The following is a 13,778-nucleotide window of genomic DNA, read 5'->3' as shown; positions in this document are numbered from 1 at the left end:
TGACATGTCGGAGCCTCACACTCCTAATCTGTCTTAAATCACATCTGCATTTATTAACAAGCCCCTGATCATAGAGCTAGTTCTGGTGATGTCGCCCCACATCATCCGAAACACAAACGGATGATTTCCTTCGATTTCAAGGTAATCGACACCTTCACCTTTAGCTAATTCAAGGGCCCAGCTGACTGCAGTCGACTGAGCCCTTGTAAAGCTGCTGACCATTTCTACATGTTGCGCAAAGGCAGCTTTAAATACAGCATTGTGATCTCTCAGAAATGCAGCCGACTGAAGTAGTCTTCGATTCGTGCTTGTAATGACCTGTGAAGCTGAGCTTCCAGAAACCATTCAAGAGTGGAGTCCAAGCAATGTAGCGGACACAGGGTCCCTTATGAGTGATTAGCATCCTTGGGGAAGGGTCTGCAGCCATATTTCTTATTGTCCTGAATAAGGCTGTGGTTTAGCAAACACAATATGATGGATAACTTGAACAATTGAGCAGATTTATACTAGAGTCAGCTTAGTTGCCCTGTTATGCCTTTTCAGGTCATAAATGATAAACATGGTAGATATCGAATATGGCAGGGGACCGTTGCAACAGCCACATAATTTATTCAATTGCTTCCTAATGTTTGAATTTGAAATTTAAAAACATCCTTTGCATTTTGAGTAGTGAAGCTAATTAAATTGCTTCCTAAATTCAACAAAAGTTCAAGCCTGGATTGTTATAGATGGCAAGGGACAGTTGCCAACGATAGCATAATTTTTTCCAATTGAACTCGGAAACAAAACTTACATGCTAAGTAATGGAGCTTCTTAAATTTGCTTTCTAAATTCAAGAACAGTTCAAGCCACACTTGTTATAGATGGCGTCGGGTTGTTGGCAACGGTCCTATAATTTATTGTCCAAGTTTAAAGGTTGTGTTTAAATGTGAACTCTGAAACATGATTTACATACCAGATGGGTAATTTCCTAATAAAATTCCCTTAGGGAGAAGAATAGTTATAGTTTATGGATGGCAAAGTGGTGTTGCCAAACAGTTAAAAAAAAAAAAACAGGATGACATGGAGATTTTAATTTAACAGTTAATAACAAGAATAAGAGCTACACAATTTATTTACCTATGTAAGCCTGCTTAATGAAGATTACAATTTCTTTTTCAGCAAATTCTAGCAAAGGAGTTCATGTGGGCTTTTTAGTTGTTCTTAGTTAAAACTGAAAGTCTTGTGTGTCTGCAATGAAATATATAGAGAGTAAGAAATATGCTCAAACTACGATGACACATTTAGCTTTGATGATGAGCAAAAGTTTTATGCACCTCTCTCGTTCCCAAGTTTGGTATATTTTGATCTTCCTGGTTACATTCCCAAACAAAAACTCCTAGGTTTCAGGTTCAGTGATGAGCATGAACCAAGAGTTCTGTAATATTGAAGTCAACTAATACCACATCAAGCTGAAAAACATGCATTAGTGTGTGAAATATGATTGCTAAGGCTGGAAAGGATGTCAAACTATTTTGGAATATTAATCCCAAGGAACCATTTAATAACAAGTTAATAGCTTCCTGAGAAATGTAGAGCCTGATATAGAGAGAGAGAGAGAGAGAGAGAGAGAGAGAGAGAGAGAGAGTGTGTTAGCATTTGCAGACTATGATCTGCCATGTTTTTGGATTATAGGTGAATGGAGCTCTAGTAAAATGTAGAGAGAAAACGTGGAGAAGAAGAAGATGAAAATATCAGATTGTATTCTCACACTTAGTCATGCACAATCTGTGCATACCAATATAACAGTAAAAGAAAAGAATATTCTCTCTTACATCAGCAAATCTAACCAATCATTAACTACCCTATGAGATAGCTACACTTGGCACAAATCAACTACACCTAAGAATACATCCTAGCTGTCCATTTGGACTGTGATCCAAAGGCTCATAATTTAAGTAACAAACTCAGCTAAATCTCTTATACTTTAACACTCCCTTCTAAGTGTTTAGCTGAAATAATTCCAAGCTTGCTCCTTAGATATTCAAACCTATTCCTTGCCAAAGCCTTAGTGAAGATGTCTGCATTCTGCTCATCAGTTTTGCAGTATAGCAGATCAATCTCACCATTTTGCAAAGCATCTCGGATGAAATGAAACCTTCTGCTTATGTGTCTTGTCCTGTGATGATGCACAGGATTCTTTGTTATTGCTATTGCAGAAGTGTTGTCACATAGGATTGTTGTAGCCTCAACTTGTTCTTCACCAAAATCAGATAGAACAAACCTTAACCAGACTGCTTGAGCTGTAGCTTCAGCTGCACTAACATATTCTGCCTCTGCAGTGGATAGAGCTACACTGCTCTGCTTAACAGATGCCCAAGAGAAAACACCTGATCCAAGGTGAAAGGCATAGCCAGATGTGCTCCTCATATCATCTTCACAGCCTGACCAATCACTGTCACAATATCCAACCAGCATTGCCTCTTTTCCTTTCTCATATGCAATGCCATAGTCTAGAGTACCTTGAATGTATCTAAGTACTCTCTTAGCAGTTCCCATATGTTTCTTAGTAGGTCCATGCATGTATCTTGCTAAGAGACTTGCAGCAAACATGATATCTGGCCTTGTTGCAGTCAGATATAGTAAGCTTCCAACAATCTGTCTGTACAGCTTTTCATCAGCCTGTTCACTTCCATCCTCCTTGGATAACTTCTCATTCATAGCAAGTGGAGTTGACACTGCTTTACAGTCCTTTAAACCAAACTTGTCCAACAGTGTTCTTGCATATTTCTTCTGATGCAAGAAGATGTAGGACTCAGCTTGTATCACACCCAATCCCAGAAAATGGTGCAACAATCCCAGATCTGTCATTTCATATCTCTTCATCATTTCAGTTTTAAAACTCATCACCAATTCTTTAGAGCTTCCTGTGTAGATGATATCATCTACATATAGTGAAACAATTAGGATTCCACTTTCTGCAGCTTTCACATATAATGTAGCCTCACTAGGACTTTTCTGAAATCCTGCAGCAGCAAAGTATGAATTAATTTCTTCATACCAAGCTCTTGGAGCTTGTTTGAGACCATAAAGAGCCTTCTTGAGTCTATAAACTCTGTCTTCCTTGCCTTGAACCACAAATCCTGGAGGTTGATCCACATACACCTCCTCTTGTAGCACTCCATTTAAGAAGGCTGACTTTACATCAAGCTGAAACAGTTTCCACCTTTTCTGAGCAGCCAGAGCAATCAGTGTTCTAACTGTGTCAAGCCGAGCAACAGGTGCAAATGTCTCATTGAAATCAATTCCTGGCTTTTGAGTGTAGCCTTTAGCTACTAGCCTTGCTTTGTTTTTCTGAACAGAACCATCCAGATTTAGCTTGACTTTAAAGATCCATTTGACACCAACTATAGGTTTATCAGATGGTCTTTTTACCAAATCCCAAGTTTCATTCTTTTCTATCATCTCAAGTTCTGCTTCCATTGCCTTTTGCCATGCTGCATCCTTGACAGCTTCTTCAAAGGATTCTGGTTCAATGATGCAGATGTTGCAGCTTTCATAGATCTCTGTAAGACTTTTGTATCTCAATGGAGTGTGGTCAATATCTTGAGTACCTGTATCAACCACAGATCTTTCTTCATTGTCTTCTGTTAGCAATTCATTCTCAACTGAATGTTCTGCTTGCTTCACAGCTGTGTCATTGCTCCCTTTCTCCTTTTCAGACACAACTTCAGTAAATGGCACTGAAACACTGCATTCTTGCTTTGCATTCCAATCCCAGCTAGCTTCTTCATTAAATACCACATCCCTTGAGATAATCACCTTTTCAGTGGCAATGTTATACAGTCTATACCCTTTCTCACAGCTGCCATATCCTAGAAACACACATCTGTTGCTTGCTGAATCCAGTTTCTGCCTCTGTGGATTTGGAACATGTGCATAGCACAAAGATCCAAACACTCTTAAGTGTTTAAGTCCTGGCTTTCTCCCACTATAGGCTTCAAATGGTGTTTTCTTGTCCAGAGCTTTAGTTGGACTTCGGTTTAGAATATACACTGCAGTATTAACAGTTTCTGCCCAAAACTCAAGTGGCATGCCCTTCTCAATCATCATACACTTGGCCATCTCCACTATGGTTCTGTTTTTCCTCTCAGCCACACCATTCTGCTGTGGTGAGTATGCCACTGTAAGCTGCCTCTCCATTCCCATTTCATCACAGAATTTATTGAACTCATTAGAGGTGTACTCTCCTCCCCTATCACTTCTTAGTTTCTTCACCTTATATCCACTTTGCAATTCAACAGTGGCTCTAAACCTCTTAAACACTGTGAATACCTCAGATTTGCATCTCAAGAAATAGATCCAGCACATTCTTGTACAGTCATCTATAAAGGTGAGGAAATACCTGTTTTCTGCTTTGGTAACAGTTTGCATTGGTCCACACACATCAGTGTGTACCAATTCCAGTGGAGATGTAGCTCTGCTGGTTGCTTCTTTTGGAAATGCCTTCCTGCAGTGTTTTCCAAAAGTACAGCCTTCACACACTGCATTTGTATTTTTGATTTCTGGCAGACCAAACACCATGTCTTCATTCTGCAGCAGTTTCAAACTCTGCAAGTTTAAGTGCCCCATTCTCCTATGCCAAAGCAAGGTTGATTGGTTAATGCTTGCAGTTAGAGCAATATGTAAATCTGTTTGAAGTTTCAAAGGAAAACTTCTATTTCCTTTCATATCCACTCTAGCCACTAGATTTGAAAGAGAGCTATCATCATAGACTTCTGCCTTATTATCTCCAAAAATTAGGAAATATCCATGCTCCATCATTTGTCCAACGCTGAGTAGGTTCTCTTTGAGACCAGATACCAATAGCACCTCCTTGATATATTTCCTTCCCATTTTAGTTTGAACCATCAGGCTTCCTTTTCCAATAACATCAACCAACTGTCCTGTTCCCATAGCAACTTTTGCAGTCACATTCCTATCAATATCAATCAAAACATCTTCTCTGCCAGTCATGTGGTTACTACACCCACTGTCCAAGTACCATACCTCTTCCATGGACCTTTTCTCAGTTGCATTGTTAGCATAGAACATGGTTGGTGAAGAAGTAACCTGAGTAGCAAACTGAAGCTGCTGCTGCTGTTCAGGTTTCTTGCTATAGCAGTCTTTGGCAATGTGACCAAGCTTGTCACAGTTATAGCACTTTGGTTTGCCCTTGAACCTACATTCTCCATAATGCAATTTCCCACAATGTTTGCAAGGAGTTTTAGTTCCATCCGTAGGTTTATTATCCCACTTCTTCCCTTTGTCTTTCCAAGTCTTCTGCTGCTTGGAATTCTGATTTCCAGTGGCCTTAGCAGATTTGGTATCTGTACTCAGACTAGCAAAGGCCTTCTCAGTTTTGTTCTCATGATGTCTTTCCAACCTTTGAGCAAAGCTCTTCAATGAGGCTACCACCTCTTGAACCTCAATTACATCTAGATCCCTTGAATGTTCAATCACAGAACAGATTGGATCATATCCAGGCAGCAGACTAATTAACATTTTCTGCACAATTCTTTCTCTAGATAGTTCTTCCCCATAACCTCTCATTTGGTTTATTAGATCAAACAACTTTGTAAGATAAGCAGATAGAGATTCATCCTCTCTCATTCTAGTGTATTCAAATTCTCTACGAAGTCCCTGCAGTTTTACACTTCTTACCTGCTTATCACCATGAAATTCCTGCTTCAGGATGTTCCAGGCTCCATGAGATGATTCTTCATGAGAAATCCTGGGGAAGATCACCTCAGATACTGCTCCTTGAATCAACCCCAAGGCCTTAGCATCCTTCATCAGGATCTCAGCTATAGCCATCTTCCCAGAACCACTTGATTCCTCTTTTTCCTTTTGTTTTGTATCAGATTCATCAGCTCCCTTCGAATCTGAGCCTTCTATTCCTCTCTCAACCAGCTCCCAAATCCCATGAGATTTGAAAATGGTTTTCATCCTTATGCTCCAGAATTCATAGTTCTCACCATTGAAGATTGGAGCACGCAGCTCACCACCTCCAGATCCTGCCATGTTAGACACAGATTTCACAGAGAGCAAGATTTGATAGAAAACGCAGCTCACTTCCTTCACAGATTCAAACGCCCAGCTAAACGATCAAACCTGGCTCAGTGATACCATGTTAGCATTTGCAGACTATGATCTGCCATGTTTTTGGATTATAGGTGAATGGAGCTCTAGTAAAATGTAGAGAGAAAACGTGGAGAAGAAGAAGATGAAAATATCAGATTGTATTCTCACACTTAGTCATGCACAATCTGTGCATACCAATATAACAGTAAAAGAAAAGAATATTCTCTCTTACATCAGCAAATCTAACCAATCATTAACTACCCTATGAGATAGCTACACTTGGCACAAATCAACTACACCTAAGAATACATCCTAGCTGTCCATTTGGACTGTGATCCAAAGGCTCATAATTTAAGTAACAAACTCAGCTAAATCTCTTATACTTTAACAGAGTGGAAGTTTGTTTCACTTTGAGTGGAAAGCAAGCAAATAAAAGTGCAGAAAACTCCACTGTTCATATTTCTCCACTGCCAAGCAAGAATATATTCAAAGGAAGATGCAAAAAGGGAGAAAAGTTTCTTGTACACCTCTCCAAAACCAACACTCTCTAGTCTCTCTCTCCCTCACCTTTGTCCTCTGCATGTTGTATATCTTACACTATTTTTGAGTCTTAGGCTACAAAGTTGTGACACAGGAATCTCCTTTAGTCTCTCTATGTTGATAATTTTCCTTTATGGCCACCGCCTTTTGTTACCACTCCCACACATCTCTGGCCTGCCTAAGCATCTGCCTATATATACTTATCCCAAGTGTTTGCTTGAGGGATGAATTAAATAAGCACAAAATTTTCAGTCAGCTTCTTCTGGGTATTTTGCCTTTAATCACATTGGCTTTTCAAGAGATGCAGCCCACAATGTCTTACATGAGATTGGCCATCATCTCCATTTCATTCACAACTTTCTCCATTTTATGTGGTAAGCAAGAATTTATTTATTTATTTGGGTTTTCCAAAGACACACTACTTGAACAATTTTAACAACTTATTATGTGACTTTGTTTTAGAGCAGATGCAAGAATTTTTGCACAATTCTTAAAATCCCAAGACACAGAATTAGAGAAGAAGCTGAAAGCAATAAATCACTTAGAGTTAGATTTACCATTGCCTTCCTCAAATGTTAAGCCACTAGAGGTAAGTCCTCCCTTCTCTTTCCCACCCTTTGATTCACTGGCACCACTTCCCTTGCCTGGAAATGTTCCTCTTCCTCCATACTGTGCAAATCCACCATTTTCCCAAAACCCACCTCAACCAAATACTCCTTCATCTTCCTCCTCCCCTTCATCTTCTGCACCCACTTGCTCACCCATCCCAAAACCACCACCTGCAAATGGGCCCACCCCTCACCCACCTGGCCCACCCACCACAATTCCAGGCCCACCCAAAAATCCTCCATCCCCACCCAAGCCTATCCCAGGCCCACCAGCCTTGGCCCCACCTGTAGCTTACCCTCCACCATCAGGGCCCACAAGCCCTCCACGAAAAAAGCCACCACAGTCTGGCGCGGTGTGGTGTGTGGCCAAGCCAGCCGTGCCTGGCCCAATAGTCCAAGAGGCCCTGGACTATGCGTGTGGGTCTGGTGCAGACTGCAAGTCAATCCAGCCCAATGGGTCCTGCTATAAACCAGACACATTGTTGTCCCACGCTTCGTACGCCTTCAACAGCTACTGGCAGAGCACCAGGGCTGCCGGTGGCACTTGTGATTTTGGAGGGACTGCCATGATTGTTACAGTTGATCCAAGTATGTCCAAATTTTGCCCCTTCTTATATAGTTTTAAATATAACACTCATGCTATAAGATATGATCTGACAAACTAAATGTTTTTTTTTTCCTTCTTCTTTTTCTTCAAACGACAAACTAAATTGGGTAGAAAATATCGTGTCTTTGCTGAAGGTATCAAGAATTTGGTGTTGTTAATCAATTAATTGATTGATTATGATATAAACAATGGGCAGATATAGGGAACAGGGTTGTTGGAAAAAAGATAATCAAGGTACTTTACCTATTATTTTATATAGAGCAATTATTCAACCAAATCTTCTGCATACAGCTGCATATTGCTTTTATATATAAGCAATGTTTTACTTAGATCTAATCTAAATCATAAGGAGGGGAATTTGAAATCGAATGCAAAGTGAGAATAGCACATTCACTTTAACCAACTTGACTAAGTCCGTGTTTGTCGGCACGTTGCATTTTGATTTGGACCTACAAAGTCATTTTCATTTTTTTTTATAAAGTTAGACCTCAGGATTGGAGATAATTTTTATATGAAGTGAGGTTAATATGCTAAGCTGTAAGCTCACATCGAAATAATAAGAATCCACAGATACGTTTATGCATTCACACCGAAAAATACTATTAATCTTTCTTACTTGATGTAGTGAGCAATAATAATTAGTGTTAAATTAGATTTGGTTAAAGATTTGGAGACAAAGTAGTCTCAGCCTGACCCTACATATATTACATCGGCTTTATCGCCCTTTAAATTCATATGTCGCTTTGCACAAGTGACTTCATATAATTGTAACAAGTGGATTTGCATGGATTTTAATGGTGGCAGGTTTTGATGGATGCCATTTCTTCTACAATGGATGACTCATCAATATATCAAAAAAACTTGATTGCGACACTTCGAAAATAAGGACGAAAAACTCAATTTCTGGTTTCTCCAAGAAATGAATTTTCTTTTCTTTTCTTTTCCTTTCTTTCTATCCAAACAGGCACTACAGCAAGTACATCCCATTTCATTTTCCCTTTGCATGTTGATTTGGAATTTTCGCTGTAGAAATATTGGCATGTAGTTGAAAGTAACATTTTGTGTACATGGAATATACCTCTTGGCCAGCTGTCGCATATACCCTTTTAGATAGAATTATTAAAGCGGTGTTATTGTGTTCCACATATAATTGTTTTAACTCATATTATTGGGTTGAAAAGGGGAAAAAATCTACCACCCTACTTGCATCCGATGCCTTGATTGTATGAAGGTCTGTTAATGAACGTTGAAATAAGATGTCATGATTTGCACTATTTGATGCTTTAATATTGTAGAGGCACCGAAAGATAAAATTTATTCACCAAATTACGTGACAGATGACATATTCTAACTTTGTTAAAATTAATAAATTTCAATACGAGCTTCGATATAAGCAAATGAAATTTTGTCGGTCGAAAGTGATGTTGAAATTCATTTTGGCATAATCATTACCCCTTTGTCTAATTTTTTAATAGTCAGAACAATGTAGATATGATACTTCTAGGTTTTTGTCTACAAAGAAAAACCCAAAACCCTGCACATAGTACTTACGCCTAAACTAGGGCACCCTTACCATTTTAGATAGACTACACTTCAATGGCGTGGAGTGAACAAGTAGATGGACTTCAGACCTAAAAAAAACAAAGAACAAGTAGATGGGTTCCACACAGAGTTGTTTTGCAGTAAGTTCTCCTTATATAATTGATTCGGCGAACATCACTTTTCACATAATTACAGCCCTAAATGTCTTGCTAACAATGCTAGGTACGATTAATAATTCTTGAAATTATTGTGCAGCTGCATGTGAAGCCAGCATTACCCTCATTTTAAAAAGATGCCCTATGATGAGCTGTTGATTTGAAAGACATGATGGCTAGGCCATGCATATACTTTTTTGAAATGAAATTGCAAAGCGAGCAAGTTAAATTGTACAAGGAAAATTCCTACATCAAATCGAGTTGTTTAATTGTAAAAAATAATTGCACACATAGGATTAATTAAGTTAGTTAGAACAAATGTGTTCTTTATTTTGTATCTAAATTTAAATAATTCTTTTTATAGTATGGATTAAATTAAAATACAATATCGTTTATATAAAAAATAATAAATTAAGATAACCGACACTCAAATACAATTGTACGGTCTATTCATATAGGAATATTTCTTAGACTAAAACATTGTAGCATTAATGGACTCGTCTATTCGGGAGAAAACCCCCAAAAAATGAAAAAAGGAAAAACCATGTGCTTTAAGTAGAAAAAGTCTAAGGCCTCTTTTGTACCCTTAGAATTTTTTAATGCAAGAAAATGTTGTCAATGAAAGCCTCACATGTGGCTTGGCATCAAAACCTCAATCACGGGTTGAATAGTCACTTGCAAGGCTCTCACTACATGTTAAAACTTGCCTCTATCACAAAACCGCGTTTTCTTGATCCTTTTCTCCTTAAAAGCTGAATACTTTTGTCTACAGTTTAAGTCAGTGATTGCAGTGCCCTACTTGGTTCTGAATGTAAAGGAAGAAAGTGACTCAATTCCTCCCTTTTGTTTGTGGTGAATTTGATACTGATCAAGTTGAAGTTTGGAGTTTGGAGAGACCTCAATTCAATGTGCATCTTGGCAATTTGACAAATTAATTAATTATGCACAGAGATTAATAGTTTTATATATCTTTAGTTGGTACCACAAAGAAAGGTACAGGATTGTGTTCTCTCTCTCTCTCTCTCTCTCTCTCTCTCTCTCTCTCTCTCTTATGTACATACTCACTCACAACTTGTCTCACCATATCTCTATAAGAAGGCTTTTGCATGGTGTTGGGTTTCAATATCCGGTCTTAAACAACCCAACTCTTTTGAGGGTTGTGGAGTTTTGAACATGGGGAATTATACCCTGGCTTTGCTCTTAGTCCTCATTGTGAATTTGGGTAGTTTGCTCACTTCTCTTGCTAACTCCTACTGTCCACCACCAACATACCCTCCACACTTGCCACCCAAACAGCCTCCTCATGTAAAGCCACCCTTCATCCCTAAACCACCTAAACACCCACCTCATCCCCCTCATGTAAAGCCTCCCTCTGTTCCCAAACCACCATCAAAACCACCTCTTCCTCCTCATGTAAAGCCTCCCTATGTTCCCAAACCACCATCAAAACCACCCCATCCCCCTCATGTAAAGCCTCCCTATGTTCCCAAGCCACCATCAAAGCCACCTCATCCTCATCCACCCCATGTACCCAAGCCACCTCATGGCCCCAAACCCCCCATTGTATATCCTCCCCATATACCAAAACCTCCTTCTGTCCCCAAACCACCTATTGTGAGACCTCCCTTCATCCCCAAGCCTCCTATTGTCAAACCACCACCCCACCCCAAGCCCCCAATTGTGCACCCACCCTTCATCCCCAAGCCCCCAATTGTGCACCCACCCTTCATCCCTAAACCCCCAATTGTGCACCCACCCTTCATCCCTAAACCCCCAATTGTGCACCCACCCTTCATCCCTAAACCCCCAATTGTGCACCCACCCTTCATCCCCAAGCCCCCAATTGTGCACCCACCCTTCATCCCCAAGCCCCCAATCGTGCACCCACCTTTTATCCCTAAACCCCCAATTGTGCACCCACCCTTCATCCCCAAACCCCCAGTTGTACAACCACCACCACCATATGTACCCAAGCCCCCAGTTGTACAACCCCCACCACCCTATGTACCCAAGCCCCCAGTTGTACCAGTTAAGCCACCACCATCACCACCTGTTGTACCACCAAGCCCACCAACACCAACACCTACCCCAGTTGTACCAGTTAAGCCACCACCATCACCACCTGTTGTACCACCAAGCCCACCAACACCTACACCTACCCCAGTTGTACCAGTTAAGCCTCCTCCACCCACTGAGACACCATGTCCTCCTCCACCACCACCAACACCAGTGCCAACCCCATCACCACCAAAGAACACGTGTCCCATCGACACTCTCAAGTTGGGAGCTTGTGTGGATGTGTTGGGTGGCCTCATTCACATTGGAATTGGCAGCAGTGCCAAGGATGCATGCTGTCCAGTGCTTCAAGGGCTGGTGGACTTGGATGCTGCAATTTGCCTTTGCACCACCATCAAGGCTAAGCTTCTCAACATCAACATCATCATCCCCATCGCTCTTCAGGTTCTGATTGACTGTGGGAAAACTCCACCCTCTGGATTCCAGTGCCCTGCATAGTTGAAGTTGATCATCACCACAGCACAGTTCTAAATATCCCAATTAGTGGTCACTGTGGTTTAATTGATTAGCATAATATGTGTCAGCTAATAATTAATAGCATGTGAAAGCTTGGAAGTGAAATCTACTTCTTGAGGGATCAATTTCTGTAATTTGTTGTTTTGTTTTTTGTTTATCTGATAGTGTATCAGATCGATATACTGTGGTAATCTTAATTATTAAGTCATGTCGGTGCTGAGTTTTTTGGCTTAAAGAAAAACTTAATAATTTGCATCGATCTGCTCCCCCTCTGTGGCTATGTCCTCTGTGAATTGCTTACTAGTTTGTGTCTGCAGAAGCACGTGACGCGAGTGTGCACTGGTTTTGAGTTATTTTTTGACTGCATTCGTTTGTAATATTTTGGGTGGGAATAAAATATCAATATCAAATACCAACATGCATGCACCACCACGTACGTCCCAACTTTATGGATTTTGGACGTTTTCCTATATATGCATACCTAAGGTTGTCCAATAATGTCCATTCTACCCATAAATGCGAAGCCTACTAGCTCCTCCTGCATGCATAAATCCAAAGGGGAATAATGCAATGGCCCCCATCACTCAATTGTTTTACATGTAATTATTTATTTATTTTTGGGGTCAAGTTTTACATGTAATGTTGTTAATGTTTTTATTTAAAAAAAACAATTTATAGATGGCTAGAAAATGAATACATGATATGTTCTTCTCTCACCTAACATTTTCGACAACGTCACCACTACAACATTTTAATTTCAAAATCAGTCACCCAAAATCCCAACATTTGGCATGTTTGTCGTGTTAGTTTTGCTAATATCAAAGAATCTCTTACTCATTGTCAACTTCAGTACTGTTTCCTCAGGCCTAAAAGTCCTGACACTAATCCTCTACTTCTTGACTTTTCCACTTTCTAATTCTCCTTCAATATTTTGTGAGAAAACTAAAATTGTATTCTCATTTTATTAAACAATAATGATTACATTGAATTGTTTATATACACTTGTAATAATATAGATGTACATTAATGACAGCTTTACAATTTATTAAAATAAAGCTAAACAGAAATTAACAACTCTATAATGAAAGGCTAGAATTAGATGTGGAGATATATCTATCAGCCCCTTCAAGCTGAAGGTAGTGTCACAAACTGAAAGCTTGGATGGAAGATACACAAAGAGAGGAAGATAGAGACTTTGTAAAAATGTCAGGAAGCTGATTAATCATTTTGCACCAATTCTCGTGTGAAGTGATAATCAACCTCCACGTGTTTAGTCCTGGTATGAAACACACGATTAGAAGCCAAAGAAATAGCAGTTGATTGTCCACCCAGAGAAGAGGAGGAGTGCCTAGAAAGAAGCCAATGTCTTTAAACATTTTAGCTATATAAACCAATTCAGCAGCAGCCAAGGCAACACTTCGATGAGGATAATAATTAAGAATTGAGAATTGAAATTATTAATTAAATGAGAATAATATAGTAAATTTATATTTTTTCATATTAAAATAAATTAAAATTAAAAATTAAAATAAATAATAGATCCTACTTTTATGAAACATAACTGCTCGTGTTATCTTTTTTTAATAGTCTTGATCTCTTGGACCACAGGAGTCCAAGAGATTGTGATTACTCACCGTTAGATATTAATCTAATGGTTCAAAAAAGTTTCTTAAAAGGAGTTCAAGATTTTTG

General features: G+C 39.4%; 2 protein-coding genes across 4 annotated transcripts; both read left to right on the top strand.

Moving 5' to 3' along the window:
- Window positions 6,509-9,065, top strand: LOC18783319 (sulfated surface glycoprotein 185). The gene is made up of 3 exons (XM_007217319.2): window positions 6,509-7,016; window positions 7,110-7,838; window positions 8,662-9,065. Exons 1-3 carry the CDS (start codon window positions 6,776-6,778, stop codon window positions 8,694-8,696), a joined length of 1,005 nt encoding a protein of 334 aa, XP_007217381.2. The 5' UTR covers window positions 6,509-6,775; the 3' UTR covers window positions 8,697-9,065.
- Window positions 10,577-12,345, top strand: LOC18783170 (36.4 kDa proline-rich protein). Of its 3 annotated transcripts, none has more exons than XM_020559179.1 (2): window positions 10,577-11,535; window positions 11,647-12,345. In XM_020559179.1, exons 1-2 carry the CDS (start codon window positions 10,728-10,730, stop codon window positions 12,066-12,068), a joined length of 1,230 nt encoding a protein of 409 aa, XP_020414768.1. In that variant the 5' UTR covers window positions 10,577-10,727; the 3' UTR covers window positions 12,069-12,345. The 3 variants fall into 3 exon arrangements, with proteins under 3 accessions (XP_020414768.1, XP_020414767.1, XP_007216673.1); XM_020559178.1 differs by having other exon boundaries at window positions 10,577-11,574; XM_007216611.2 differs by having other exon boundaries at window positions 10,577-12,345.

This window comes from Prunus persica, chromosome G3, assembly GCF_000346465.2.
Source record: "Prunus persica cultivar Lovell chromosome G3, Prunus_persica_NCBIv2, whole genome shotgun sequence".
Lineage (NCBI taxonomy): Eukaryota > Viridiplantae > Streptophyta > Magnoliopsida > Rosales > Rosaceae > Prunus > Prunus persica.
Note: the sequence above shows the minus strand (reverse complement) of the source record. Positions and strands in the feature narration are given on the sequence as shown.